The sequence below is a fragment of the Cordyceps javanica genome, chromosome 5, assembly GCF_051103115.1.
Source record: "Cordyceps javanica chromosome 5, complete sequence".
In the NCBI taxonomy this organism is placed as follows: Eukaryota; Fungi; Ascomycota; class Sordariomycetes; order Hypocreales; family Cordycipitaceae; genus Cordyceps; species Cordyceps javanica.
Window position 1 is genome coordinate 2,976,545 of NC_139299.1, and position 14,405 is coordinate 2,990,949.

The 14,405-nt window shown below is 55.2% G+C and overlaps 4 protein-coding genes across 4 annotated transcripts; 3 read left to right on the top strand and 1 right to left on the bottom strand.

The window, feature by feature from the left end:
- Nucleotides 1-1,565: 1,565 nt before the first annotated feature.
- V2A60_008118 (uncharacterized protein) lies at nucleotides 1,566-2,967 on the top strand (the record flags this gene model as incomplete). The annotated part of the gene is made up of 4 exons (XM_083259394.1): nucleotides 1,566-1,821; nucleotides 1,885-1,969; nucleotides 2,019-2,176; nucleotides 2,231-2,967. 4 exons carry the CDS (start codon nucleotides 1,566-1,568, stop codon nucleotides 2,965-2,967), a joined length of 1,236 nt encoding a protein of 411 aa, XP_083115520.1.
- Nucleotides 2,968-3,400: 433 nt separating this feature from the next.
- V2A60_008119 (pseudouridine synthase CBF5) lies at nucleotides 3,401-4,985 on the top strand (the record flags this gene model as incomplete). The annotated part of the gene is made up of 3 exons (XM_083259395.1): nucleotides 3,401-3,521; nucleotides 3,596-3,752; nucleotides 3,818-4,985. 3 exons carry the CDS (start codon nucleotides 3,401-3,403, stop codon nucleotides 4,983-4,985), a joined length of 1,446 nt encoding a protein of 481 aa, XP_083115521.1.
- A 2,338-nt stretch (nucleotides 4,986-7,323) lies between these two features.
- Nucleotides 7,324-9,299, top strand: V2A60_008120 (uncharacterized protein; the record flags this gene model as incomplete). The annotated part of the gene is made up of 3 exons (XM_083259396.1): nucleotides 7,324-7,639; nucleotides 7,777-8,028; nucleotides 8,209-9,299. 3 exons carry the CDS (start codon nucleotides 7,324-7,326, stop codon nucleotides 9,297-9,299), a joined length of 1,659 nt encoding a protein of 552 aa, XP_083115522.1.
- An 865-nt stretch (nucleotides 9,300-10,164) lies between these two features.
- On the bottom strand, nucleotides 10,165-14,085 carry V2A60_008121 (SAC3/GANP/Nin1/mts3/eIF-3 p25 family-domain-containing protein; the record flags this gene model as incomplete). The annotated part of the gene is made up of 2 exons (XM_083259397.1): nucleotides 10,165-12,116; nucleotides 12,168-14,085. 2 exons carry the CDS (start codon nucleotides 14,083-14,085, stop codon nucleotides 10,165-10,167), a joined length of 3,870 nt encoding a protein of 1,289 aa, XP_083115523.1.
- Between the last annotated feature and the right edge of the window lie 320 nt (nucleotides 14,086-14,405).

Consider the following 14,405-nt stretch of genomic DNA (forward strand, 5'->3'; position numbering starts at 1 on the left):
TCAACCACAATATAGGGTTTACAAGGTTTAATATCAGCTCAAGCATGACGTTGACGTACTACCAGCACATCTAATGTATGGCGTAACAATGAACACGGCGCAGTGAGAAGACACAAAGCCTCAACCTCACATGAAGGTACAACACATGCCGGGAAACCTTTGTCTCCACGGTTGTCTTCTCGCCGCAGGCATACTGATCGGCGTCCCATCACAAAACTCGGATTGTCTTGCCCGTCGCAAGTTTGCCGACACGAGTTCCCCCCCGAGGAACTGTCTCTCTCAGGCCCCGGCAAAAGCTACCCGCCATTCAGCGCTACTCAGTACGCAACAGGGAGCGGTTACCTTGATTCAGGTACTCGTGTTCGCAGAGAGAGACCCCTGCAAGGCTGCGCGCGCTGATCGTTCCGCCCATTTCTGCATATGCGGAAGCGTGGAACTTTTGGCTCTGGTATCTCGTGATTTCAACCCAAATACATGTGTGTACGGAGCAAATCCGTAAGGTAAGTACTTACCCAGTATAAGAGGGCAGACGACCATCCGGGAACAGAAAACAGAGACACGCATACCAGGCAACACATTGGTCCAATGAAGTCGTCGATGTAAGCGCCGAGCAATCACCCAGGCTGGCCAATGGGGGACCGTTTGCTAGGATACGGCGGGGGGCAAATGTGATAGTGGCTAAACAGGCCATGAAGGAGGGATTTTTCGCGGCTTTTGCAGGGGTATCTCTGCACCTCTACTCCGTACTGAGAGGTAGAAGGAGAGGGGGGGGGGGGGGTGTGGCCACGCCAGGCGCCTTAGAGCGCTCTTCAGTGGAGGTTGGGGGGCCCTGTAGCAGGCCTGCAGCGTGAAGAAGCGTGTAGATACTTGCCCGTTAGAGTCCGGATGCTCAACTTGCCTGCACCGTTTCCGAATCTCGAATGCTACCATCTCATGCATCTCCATGCATTCAGCCATCCATCTTGCAAACCCGCTCCCCTCCCCCCGCTCGCCCCCTCTCAAGCCGTTCCGTTTTGTGCCCACTCCTCCCTCACTTTTGTCTCTCCCGATGGCAAGGGCCGGCCCTCCAGCCTCCCTCCCCCGCTGCTCAGTCGGTGCGAAGGATTTTGTTGTGAACCCCCCCCCGTGTTCTCGTTTGGGGGCCATGAGCAATCAACACTGTGGACACCTTCCTCCTCCGGCTGCAAGTCCTTCTCGCTCCCTGTCATGTTGACTGCGGGCTCTTTACGCGCTCTTGCAAACACGCACAGAAATGAAATCGGTATAACAGACCCAGCATTTAATATCAGAGGCAGCTTGCAGCTGCAGCATTTCTTCCAACCAACAGGCCCCCGATGTGACGCCGGCTTTGCCCACTCCAAACATCACATTCGGCGGGGTACATGGTTGACCACACACACGCCGACTATATTTCGCCCGCCTGCCCGCTCGCCTCGCTTCTGCAGCTGGCCGTTATCTCCTCCCGCTGCGACTAGAGAGCTGGTATCGCTTACTATTACGGATACATAGCTTCCAACTACGCTCTTCCTAGCGGGACCGCACCCCCTCAAACGAGAGTCCTGGCCATGCATACTCTCCTGGCCAATCTTCTGGTCCTCACCAGTGCGCTGCTGGCGGCGCAAGCGATCCTCGTCACCCCAGGCTCGCCCTGCCTGACAAAGTGCGGCAATGTGCTAGAGTCTACCTCGCAATCTGACATCTCATGTGGTGACGACAGCTTTGGCGCTGGCGACAGCCAAATATTCAAGGGATGTGTCCAGTGCGAGGCCAATAGCCACTTTGTGAGCCCCGACAACGAGACTGATGTCACCGCTGCCCTGTGTATGTTGCAATCAATCACTGCGGTATTCGCACCCGTTCGCTGTACTAACTTGGATGTCCTAGACAATATACGATATGCTCTTTCGTCATGTCTCTTCGGCGTTCCTGGAAAAGACCATATGCTCAATAGTAACCCTTGCGTTACAAGGTACGGGATTCGCTTCGCACTCCAGCACAATCGACTAACAAGACTGCAGCAAGGCTTGTGCAAACTTTATGAACGCCACCATCTTCGGCAAAGTAGCCGCCAAAGATCATGCCTACCAATACTGTGACCTTTGGCCTACCGACAATGATATCGATTTCCGCGGCTGCCGAGACTGCCTGGCGGCCGATCATCATATCTTGTCCAACTGTAAGACATTGCACATCCATCATATTTCAGCTGCAGCCACTGACCTGTTCCCAGTCGTTGTGATGCTTCATGCAGGCTGCCTCCAGAGGCCAGAGCAAGGAGTTTCCGTTGGTGTTGACGGCGATCCTTTTTCTACCAAGACACTCAACATCACTTCTCCCACGCCTATAGCAACAGTTGATCCAGCCTGGTTCGACAATGGACCCCTCAACCTCAATGCCAAGGTGGGCATTGCAGTCGGCGCTCTTGTACTGCTTCTGATCGTTTCGGGCATTTTCATCGTCTGGAATGGGAAGCGGCGAAGGAGAGCCTTCCTGCGCAAGCTTGATATCAAGACTGCAAATCGAGGCTGGCCCTCGCCCCAAGCGCAAATCCCCACCGGCGAAATGTTTGAGACGCCTGTCAGCCAACGGCCGCTGTACAGCGGCTGGGGCGAATCTCCAACCACTCCCTACAACGACAAGCCGTTCCCTCGCTACGTCTCGCCATACTCATCCCAATGCAACAGTCCTGTCGCGGGGAATGTTCCCAACATGTCGTGGCCGTCTGCCGCCTTTTCACCGGTCAATAGCACGGGAGTCGCCTTGGGGCCCTCCAGCAGCAATGAGAGCCACGGATGGCAAGGTAGCTTGCCGCAGAATAAGGGCAAGGGTAATGCAGTTGAGTCTTTTGAGCTTCATGATGTTGATTCGAGAGGAAGTAATCACTCAGACTCAAACTCAAGGGGGCAATACGAGGAGAGTTACGGCGGCTTGACAGAGTCGGACGCTAAACGCGGGCATGCATTTTAGGACAACGTGCAACGGAACTTCTTTCTTATGAACTGTCGGATATGCTCTAACCAGCAAGGGCGTTTTTTTTTTTTTTTTTTTGGGATTCACAGATACCTTTTTGTTATAGTAATGACCACTTTATCATATGACGTGTGTTTGCGGCAGAGACGGGTTTTCACTCTTATGCCTTGCATCTTACCGGTGTGGCTAGTGTATGTGGCTGTCCAGCCCGCCTTCCCATAACAAGACTAGCGTGTGTAGAACAGCCACACATGCGCCGGTCAATGTCCCCACAAAGACAGAAAAAAAAAATTTGGTAACTGGCCATCCATCTGAATCTCCAAAACGCAGAGGCAGGCACCAGAAAAAATCACCACCCTCTCCCCGTGTCTCACGTTTTCTTCTCTTGCGACGCTCGACGGATAGATACTGCGGAATACATACGAGCAAAATGGTCAAGGACGTTGTGGCCACCAAAAAGGCCGAGGAGGACTACTCCATCAAGCCCCAAGCGGTCACGCCCTCGCTCGACACCAGCAACTGGCCTCTGCTTCTCAAGAACTACGACAAGCGTGAGTAGACAGACGCCCGCGGGAAGCCAGCCCGCGATTTTGGATGGAGATGTGGTGTGCTGACGCAATAGCAGTTCTTGTCCGCACCGGCCACTTCACCCCGATCCCCAATGGCTGCTCGCCTCTGAAGCGCGACCTCAAGTCCTACATCAGCTCCGGCGTCATCAACCTGGACAAGCCCTCCAACCCTTCCTCCCACGAAGTCGTCGCCTGGGTGAAGCGTATTCTCCGGTTCGTAGCGAGGTCTGATGATTTACGCAGCACACAATGGCTAACACATTCCGGTGGGTTTTTAGATGCGAAAAGACTGGTCACAGCGGTACCCTCGACCCCAAGGTCACGGGATGCCTGATTGTTTGCGTCGACCGCGCCACGCGCCTCGTCAAGTCCCAGCAGGGCGCCGGTAAGGAGTACGTCGCCGTCGTCCGCCTGCACGACAAGCTCCCCGGCGGCCAGGCCCAGTTCGCCCGCGCCTTGGAGACGCTCACCGGCGCGCTCTTCCAGCGCCCGCCCCTGATTTCCGCTGTCAAGCGCCAGCTCCGTATCCGAACCATCCACGAGAGCAAGCTCATCGAGTTCGACAATGACCGCCACCTCGGCGTCTTCTGGGTCAGCTGCGAGGCCGGCACCTACATCCGTACCCTCTGCGTCCACCTGGGCCTTCTCCTCGGCGTCGGCGGCCACATGCAGGAGCTCCGCCGTGTCCGCTCCGGTGCCATGGACGAGGGCAAGCAGCTCGTGACGCTGCATGATGTGCTCGACGCGCAGTGGACGCACGACAACACGCGCGACGAGTCGTACCTGCGCAAGGTCATCTCGCCGCTGGAGACGCTGCTGACGTCGTACAAGCGTCTGGTCGTCAAGGACAGCGCGGTCAACGCCGTCTGCTACGGTGCCAAGCTGATGCTGCCGGGTCTTTTGCGATACGAGTCGGGCATCGAGCACCACGAGGAGGTTGTCCTCATGACGACCAAGGGTGAGGCCATTGCGCTCGCCTACGCTCAGATGTCGACGGTGGAGATGTCGACCTGCGACCACGGCGTCGTGGCCAAGGTCAAGCGCTGCATCATGGAGCGGGACCTGTACCCCCGCCGCTGGGGCCTCGGCCCCGTCGCGCAGGAGAAGAAGAAGCTCAAGGCCGACGGCAAGCTGGACAAGTTTGGCCGCCCCAACGACGCGACGCCTGCCAAGTGGACGTCCGAGTACAAGGATTTCAGCACGGCTGACGCTGCTGCGGCGGCTGCGGCTGCGGCACCCGCGTCCGCGGCCGCCACGCCGCAAAAGGCGGACAAGATGGACATTGCCGAGACGCCAGCCACCGAGGAGGGCGACAAGAAGAAGCGCAAGAAGCACGACGGCGAGACGGCCGAGGAAAAGGCGGAGCGCAAGCGCAGAAAGGCGGAGAAGAAGGCTGCCAAGGCGGCCAAGAAGGCCAAGGAGGACTCTGACGAGGACAGCGACTAGAGGTGACGCATTGCGTCCAAAGCCTGACGAGTGTATGGGAAGTATGTTGTACTTGGTTGCTGCTACTTTTATTTGGAGAGTTTCTCGGTCCACGTTTAAAGTTGCTCTTTTGTTTTTTGTGCACACGCATTGGTCTGCGCAAGGGAATGATTTTTTACCTTTTTGTTCATTCGAAGAAGATTGTGCTGTAACAACACATGACGTCTCTCGGGCTGCGGCAGAAAAACCAAAAATTACGGCGTTTTTTTTCTTGTTGTTCTTTCTTTGTCTTTTGGTACTTTATTCTAGGCAGGAATTTCATCTGTATCATTTTTTTTCCCCTTATGTTACTTGTCAAGTCTTGTTATGCGCGTATATGATTTGGTACGATTCGTGTGTCCGTGCCAAGGAGCTTCATTACGCCCAACCCATTTGGACACGGGACTTGTGTGTGAATACGAAAGCTATCGCTCATGGGCCAGGTCCTGACAAAGTAGTTGGGTTTCCCTGGTTGGCTTGGCGGTTGTCGTCACGAGCATGAACCATTTTGTTGGGGGCCTTGTTCCTTTTTATTCAAGGGGGGGGGAGGAAGAGAGGAGAGGAGAAGAGAGGAGGGTGTTGATCAAAGATGGGATGAAAAGGCATAACTGCCAAGCAAAGGGGTGGTTCTCTCTATAGTAGGCCGCGGCGGGGAAGGCTTCCTTTTGCTTGGCGGTCCTGTTACGGATACTGTTCTCCTCTTCTTTGTCTTTCACATTATGACTTGACTTGACTTGACTTGACTCTCTATTGCGCCGGGACAGAGGCGGTTCGGCCGTGTGTGTCTGCAGCCTCGGCGGTTAGCTGCACTGTCAAGATGACAAGGGTATATATACCCTGTCTAAAATGTGTCCTTCCTGTCGGGAAACGGCAACGGTTTGCGCATGTATCCGTATAGATGAATTGAGAAATTGATACTCCGTGAAAAAGCTGGCTTTTTCATAATCCCGTGGACTGCACTCAAAATCAATAGCGGCAAAGCCCCCTCTGGGTGAGTGGTGACAGGGCATTGGAGTGGTCTGGTTGGCTGATCTGTAGACTGTAAGCGCCGAGATGTGCAAGCCACAATCCAGCCTGCTTCTTCTCTCTCTCTCTCTCAGACACAAACACACTTTCACTCTTTCGCACACACTCTCTCTACTAGTATACTTATTACTTACTGGTATTCCGCTTCCCCTCTTTGCCCCCCCCGGAAGTTCCCCTCTTCTCTGCGTCCTGCATCACGCCTACCAACCACCAACCCACACTTGCCCAAGTTCCCCAGCCAGCCAGAAGACGAATCTTGGCGCCCGTTTCCCCCCTCTCTCCCCGGGGGGCTTTGCAGGGGTTCATCAGACCAAGCATCACCCTGTACTGCGTACCTTTCTTTGTTTCTCTCTTTCTTTCCTTTCCTGCCGCTCTGTTTTTTTTTTTTTTTTTTTTTTTTGCCCCCAAGGTTCCTTGCTTTGCCTGCATGCGGAAGCGTTTTTTGGATCGCCCGAGTGGTTGTTCCCGCGGCGCGCGGGGCCGTGTGTTTGCTTTGATCAGCATAACCCCCATGTCATGGTTGCAACCGTTCACCTCTCAAGGGGAAAGAAGAGAGAAAGAAAAAAAAGCCACAATATCCACAAGTCTTTCGGGGAGGGGGACCAAAGAAACTAGTTCATACTCAGTGCTCGGTTGGGCAACCAGACCTAAGCAGTGACCACACGCATACACTGGATGAAGACATGCCCCGATGTGACGATGAGGTGTGGGCGCCTGCAGAAATTAGGTGGTTCTTTTGGGGGCCACTTGCAGCCGGGGAGAAGACGGAGAGACAGAGAGAGAGAGAAGGAGGATTTTGCAAAAAGTTGGTACACACACATTCACATACATACACATACACGGCTGAGAAGCTAGGGTGTCAGGGTGTCAAGGTGTGCGAGTGACAAGCAGACAAGGAAGAGGGGGCCAATGCAGCCATTCGCAGGATATATACTCCGTACTACTGTGCCATTGCACCATCATCTTTGTTTCTCGTTTCTTTCTCTTGTGTTTGGCCGTGCTCCAAACCGTTGACAAGAGAAAAAAAAAGGTTTCTTGTTCCTTGTTCCCCTTGTCTTGTTGCTGAGCAGCCGGTGCTGTCTCTCTTTCACCCTGCTCTCTTCTCTCTCTTCGTCTGACTCTTCTTCATACAAAGTACTCGAACCTTTTTTGTATCTGAAACTGCAAGTGGCTGGAACACTTTTGAATTGATTCTTCTCTTGCAACTTATTCCGACACACACACAAAAAGGAGTTTCTTTTTGCAAGCACCTCCGTTGGTGTGGAATCAGACGAAAAAGGGAAAACAAAACACCATGTTGTCCTTTGCCATGGCAATGACCCCCGCGCGCTGTTGTTGCCTCCTGCTCCTGCTGGCCTTGAACTTTGTCTTGACCACGGCTCTTCAAGTCACGCCCGGCTCGCCATGCGCGTCCCTCTGCCTCGACTCTGCCACCGGCGGCACCGGCGACGACCCCGGCACGCCCGACATTCGCCCTCAAGACATTGTCTGCTCCAACAGAGACTTTGCCGGTCCCGAGGGCCAAAAGTTTCAGCGCTGCATGAACTGCCTCCAAAACAGCACGTATGAGCAAGACTCCGGCTCCCAGAACGACCAGGCTTGGTTCCTTTGTACGTTTTCTCTCTCTCTCTCTGTCTCTCTGTCTCTCTTTCTCTTTCTCTGCCTCTCATATTTCCTCTTTCTTTTCCCTCCTTCATCGAGGTAGCATCTTGACATCCACAAGCCTCCAACTAATCAAGCCGCACAGATAACCTGCAATATGCCTTTGCGCACTGCGTCTTTGGCTACCCCAACGGCACCGGCATCGGCCCCTACCCGTGCATGACGAGCGAGGCCTGCGGGCCGCTCAAGGCCACCGTCACCGGGAGCCTCGCCAACAACACCGGCACCGACCCGTACGCCTACTGCCGCTACAAGGGCGGCTCGACCCTCGGCGACACCTTTGGCAAGTGCCTCGACTGCATGCGGCCCGACACGGAGCACGGCTACCTGACCAACTGTAAGTCTTGCTTCACCTCTCTCTCTCTTTCTCTCTTTCTCTTTCTCTCTCTCTCTCTCTCTCTCTCTCTCTCTCTCTCTGTATGTGTGTGTGTGTGTCTGTGTTTTCTCTCTCTCTGTTTTCTCTCGCTACCATCTTCCGGTCCCTACAACCTCATATTAACCTACCCCGGCAAAACAGACTTTGTCGCTCTCGAAGCCGGCTGCGAGCAGCGTCCCGGACCGCACGGCCGCGTCTCCCTCAACGACACCCTCTTCGCCAACCGCACCATTGGCATCCTCGACCCCAACACGCCGCACGCCGGCCGCTCGGCGCATCCCGGCCTGTCCACCGGCGCCCTCATCGCCGTCGTCGTCGTCGGCGTGCTCGTCGGGCTCGCGCTCGCCGGCGCCTGCGTCTTCCTCTTCCTCCGCCGGCGTCGTCGCAGGAACCTCCACAACACGTCGGCCCTCGAGTACGCCGCCCGCAACCACCACAAGCGCGGCCCCTCTTCCCTGGACTTTCGGTGCGCCGCCCACGTCAACCCCTTCAGCCCGGGCTTCATCCGCAACGGCAGCACCGACCGCCGCGACGATCCCACGGACGGCCCGTACGACGGCGGGCCCGTCGCCGCGCGCACCGCCGCCGCCGTCGGCCTCTACCCCACCACCACCACTAGCACCACCGCCGGTGCCGGTGCCGGTGCCGCCCAGGACTTGGCCGCCACGGACGAAAAGGCGCGCCTGGCCGCCGCCGCCGCCGTGGAAAAGCAGCAGCTGCCGCCGTACCCGGGCACCGTGGACGCGCTGCGCTCTCACCCGCCCGCGGGGCCCGTCCGAAACTTTTCCCACAAACACCAGCACCACCCGCACCAGCACCAGCACCAACAGCATCCGTCTGCTATTGACACGACAACGACGACGACGACGACGACGACCAACCTGGCCCCTCCGGAAAAGGTCATGATGTCGCCGACGCCGTACTCGCCCGACAGCTTCACGTCGCCCTCGTCCGCCACGTCGGCCACGCCCTTTCTCGCGCCCGGCCAGAACTCGGCCTTTTCGCCCACCTCGCCGCGCGTGGCCGCGTACTCGCCTCAAGCGAGCTCCCCACTCGTGCGTCAACAGCAACAGCAGCAGCAGCAGCAGTCGTGGGAGGAGGTGCCGACGCGCGCGCAGGGTCGCGGCGTCGGCGTCGGCCTTCTCCGCTCCAAGGCGAGCAAGACAGACGTCAACGCCCCGGTGGCGACGAGGCAGCTGCAGACGACGTTTCCGCCGCCGCCGAAGCGCTGACAAAGATACTGAGGAACGGAGGACGAGCAGCAGGAGGGATGGCGAGGAGGGGGGGCTGGTCGGTCATTAATGGAGGGTGTTCTGTGTTTCTTTTTACTTTATTTTAGCGGCCAAAGGGGCAGCATTTCCATATTTGTATATATTCACTCACGACGTTGACGACCGTCACGCTCTCTAATCTCAAGTACTGCAACAACTAATGTGTATGGCTAATAAATCTGCGTGCTGTTCGCCGCCCTCCCGGAGCATCACGTACAATTGCCAGAGTACCTAGTGTGTGGTATGCAATCGCCAGTGTACACGTTGTCATGAGCAATCACTTTGTGTGCAAAGAATGTCAAAGTTGCTTGTGGTGGGTGGCGTCTTCCTGACACCGAGTCATAACAAATTTGGTATTATCCATCGCTCCATGGCCCATCTCCCTTCCTCCCCCGTCCCCCCATGCTGTCTATGCATCGTGTTACGCTTATATACAAAAGTGTTGGTTTCAGTAAACCTTTGTCCGCTTTTCCCCCCCTCTGTCCTCTTCCTCTGTCTGCTTCGCTCTGGTTCCAGTAGCCTCCGGACAAAGAGACTCTTGGCATTGTGTCTGTGTCTGCGTGCCATACACAAGGTAAGACGTGTGCACCTCCATCCCTTCCGCGTGGGTATTTGTGCTTCCCGAGTTAAAAGTGTGAAGAAAAAAAAAACAAAGCATCTTCATGCTGTCCCACAATGATACACTGAACAAAGAAAAGAACAAAAACAAAAACAAGAAAACTGCATAAAAGGCGCCAGGTTCGGCCAAGTACGCAAAAGCAGATCGCGGAAAAATACACCTCGTTAGCAAAAGATATGACGTCCGACCTGATTTTTCAAAGCCGCGCTAAAAGCTGTCATCTATCGGAGTTCCCCCTCCGCTTGAAATCTCAGTATGTAGACGCTCGTTCTGTGACCTGAACCACAGCGTCCCTTCCTCCATTTCTTCTCGCAGGACGCGCAGCTCCTTGACCAGGTCTTTGGCATTGCTCATCACGCGCTTATGGCCGTTGGATGGAATTCCGTTGTCGTCGTCGACGTCTGGCTCCGTCGGTTCCTCGCTGTCCTCGCTGTCCCGCTTCCTCTTATTACTGGCATTGTCCTCAAAAACTACGGCCGGGGGCGTCCCGCCATTCATGGCGCTCGAAAAGGGGGGAGGCGGTGGTGGTGGGATGCTACTGATCGACGGCCGTCGCGATGGCACGCTGGTAATCGACGAGGCTCTGTATGATGACCGGCCGTATGCGTTGAATCGCCGGTCGTGCATGAGGCTCTCTGGTACCGCAGTACCGTCGGGGAGCTGGACGATGCCCATAGCTTTGAGTCGCCATCGCTCCGAGACTTTGCTGCTTCGCACGCTCTCTGATCTCGAGTCTTCGCTAGAGGCAATCGAGGGGAGTGAGCGGCGGAAACGACCCGTGCTTGTACCGAGGAGCTCTTCTCGGAGCGCCCTGGTCTTGGAGCCTCCTCTTGACACGGAGCTCGATCGTGACCGTGCCGGAGAGGTGTCGCCCTGAGTCATGGGCAGGTTGAAGTGACGCCCAATCGCCGCCGCAGAGTCCCTGATTTTACTAACATCCGCAGTCGAGGGTCGGGTCGGGGGTGGGATGTAGCTTTTTTTGGCTTGGCTTCGGCGTAGACTCTCTAAAAGTGCTTGCTCGCGATTTATTTGCGGAACGGACGAGACGGGCGGTTGAGGTTTTGGTGTGGCTTGCGGTATGCGTGAAGCCATCTGCTGAGCCCGATAAAAGTCCCTGAGCTGGTCGCGCCCACTGCGACGCAGAAACTTCAGTCGCTTTTCTCTTGCGTGAGTCTTCCACCGGTAAAAGTATCTCACGGACAAGGAACGCTGCCTGAAGTTGTCTGCGGTGGCATTATCCTGTGCTTGCTCCTCACGTTGACGCTTTTCCTCCACTTTCTGCTGCCACTCCAGAAAAACGGGCGTGAGCAGTCCATCCAAGAAATGCTGCTCGAACTCAGTCATAAGTCCATCGTCACCTTCCACGAACCATCTCGTGAAGTCGAGTAATCGATCACGTTTCGGTTGCGGAGGAACTGGCGGCTGCAAGGGGGGAGCTGCAACAGGCGGTGCTATAGCAGGCGGAATTGCGCTACCCAGAAATGATGGAGGTTTTGATGAGGGGGTGAATGGGTTAACTGCTGAATTTGGCTTGCTTGTGGCTGCTGGCACGTCTGGCACTGCCGGCGTTTTGGTGAATGCAGATTGTGTGATCTGAGTCGCTTGCACTGGCGAGCCTGGCGGGGTTGAGCTCTTCGCTACTTCGGTGTGTTTTGTTGCTTGAGGCTGCGGAGAAAATCCGGTGAAGGCTGGCAAAGCATTATGTGGCGGCGTGGAAGATGTCGCAGCTGGAGGCTGCACTGCCGCTGACTTGAAAACAGAGGGACTCGGTAAAGCTTTGGTCGGCGTCGTAGCAGAGGTCGCATTCGAAGCCATTGCGGTGGTTTGGTTAGCACCAAGGAAGCCAAATGACTGAGTTGTATCATTAGCTGTAGCCTGTTCAGCTTGTGGTTTGTTTGTTCTCGTCTTTTCGGAATATTTCTCGAATTTGGCATCGAATTTGGCGTCATCGTCGGACTTGGAAACAAGATTCCTCTTGGTTGCCGTTTCACTGGGTACAGGCTCCGTCTCCGTCGGCGGAGCCGCGGAAAATGGGTTAGTTTTCTGGATGCCTCCAAAACTCGGAGCAGGAGCAGCTGTCCCAGCATGCTTGAAGTCGAAGGCTGGTGCGGACTCCTGCGAAATTAAACCAGGCTTGTCTTGATCAGCTGCTGCGGGAGCTGAGATTCGTTAGCATTCTGAAGAATGATAAGGTCTGCTTGTGTTCGAACCTTTTGTAAAAGGGTCGCCTATCGTGCTGCCATTCGTTGTAGGCTGACCGAAGCTACCGAAAGGGCTTCCACCGAAAGGGTTATTTAAAGATGGAGGGGTCATGCCAAACGGCGGTGCCTTGACGAGTTCATCTTGAACAAAGAGGCTGCCCTCCTGAGCGGGCAAGGGCATCGTTTGGACATTATTCGCACCATCTTTGAAAACAGTCTTGTGTATGATTTCAGGCAGAGACCGAGACCCACGCTTATCCTCGACGAGAGTCCGCGAAAATTGATGCTGGAGTCGGTGGTGCGGCAGTATCGATGAATTGTGAAACACAGCACAGCTGAGATTCGGGTCTCCTGGATTTTGCTGGCTGGGCTGAAACTCGATATCGTGAAGCTCGGCAAAGTCGATGGCCTGTTGTACGGTGTCAAATTGTAAATGCCTATTCAAGGCAGCTGCTGTTACATCGCGTGATGGCTCTCTTGGCCGCGAAAGAGCTTTCTTTAAGCATCGCAGGATAGAGCGACGCAATTGCGGAAAATGACACTCTGCGAAGCAAGCCATGGTGTATGACACCGACTTGTCCTTGACAATTCTGAAGTAGACGTTGTGAGCGCCACTTGTAGCGAGGGATGGACCCTCTTTCAAAGGGCCGTGGAAGTTTGACGTGTCCTGCAGAGCTTCGACCAGCGAGACCGCAGTCCTGATTATGTCAAACTTCCATAAGCTCGGGTGCACATTTTCAAGAATATTGGGATCGTTGGCGCGGAATAGCAGATGGTACGCCCGAAACTCGGCCTCATTTTCGCAAGGAGAACCTTGGGCGCGGCAGTCGTCGTAGATGTCACGTAACGTCAAGAGGGCCTTGCCCAGCTGTTCCAATTCCTGCTGCTCGACAAAGTCTTCCGGCGCTTTACCACCCTCAGAGAGCAGGTGCAGAGCTGTAACATGAAAGCGGGCAATGTCTTCCAGCACAGACGCTTGGACTTTCAAGTCTTCGATGCTGAGTGAGGAGAAGAAGCTGAAGTCTCGTCGAATCGCTCGTGTTCGGTCCCAGAGATAACCGTGTACTGTAGGCAGATTTTCGTCGGTTTGCAGCAGGTCGTCTACAAGATAGTTGAGTGTCTTTCGCAATGTCGGCACGGACAACACGTCCATCGGTAATGGGGCTTCTTGACCAGCGGCGGATCGTGCCAACTTCTTGACCATCCGTGTTGTACTCGCAAAAGTCGTTTGTGGGTCCTTCTCGGGCGTGGGAATATCGTGCTCTGTGATTCTTGTAATTTTCTCGTACTCTGGACACATGTCCTCGCAAATGCCTTTGAAATCAATGGCGTCTTGCAGTCTCTTTCGTTTGGTAGGGTCGTCGATCAGACCGGCGCGTGTGAGAGACGCGCGCACCTTGCTTCTGTACTCCTCATATTGTTCGCGAAATTTAGCCATTTGCGCCTTATTCTTGGGGTCTCCGGGTTGTGAGGGCCATGCTGGCGGCGCGATGCCTTCTTGCCGCAACCGTTCGTAAATTCTTCTAGCATGGGGGTCGTTCGAGGTCGGCAGCGTCCCGCTTCCCAGTTGTCCGTTGGTAGAGACTTGATTCACGCTACCCTCTTCCTTTGTGAAACCCCCTGTCTTGCGGACAAGTTGACCAAAAGAGGGCTGCGACCCATTTACTTGCTTCCCCCATGCCGGCGCTGATGGCTGCTTGCCGTCGTCGGCAGCAGTTGCTGAAGGCGTCGGAGCAAAGGGGTTCGGAGTGCCGTTCACGTTGCTAGAAGTTGTCGTGCCCTGCGCAAATGGATTGGGGGGGTTAGGCTTTGCCCCAAATGCAGAGATGCTGCTGCCATTCTGACCAAAGGGATTCGTCTTTGGCGCGAACGGGTTGGAGGTGGCTGGGGTCGAGCTCTGTGTCGACGTGCCAAATGGCGAAAACATTTGGCCGACGATGCAGCCGACGTCGCATTCACCTATGCAATCGCCTGCACATGGAGAGGAGATCCCAAAGGCCCTATGATTGCATTCGCATGTGGTGGCTGGGAACTCGCGATGGTTGATCGAGGTAGAGAGAGGCACCAGAAGCTACCCACTAAAAACATCTAGAGTCATTGCGGCAGTATATATGCGCTAGGCTGGAGGCTCACGTGACGCACGCTGTCTTGCTGTGCAATCGTGCAAGGTCGCACCTCATGCGCAAATAAATAATACTAATATTTTATTTTATTGTATGACAAATCGAAGGGCTGTTCTTAACGAGG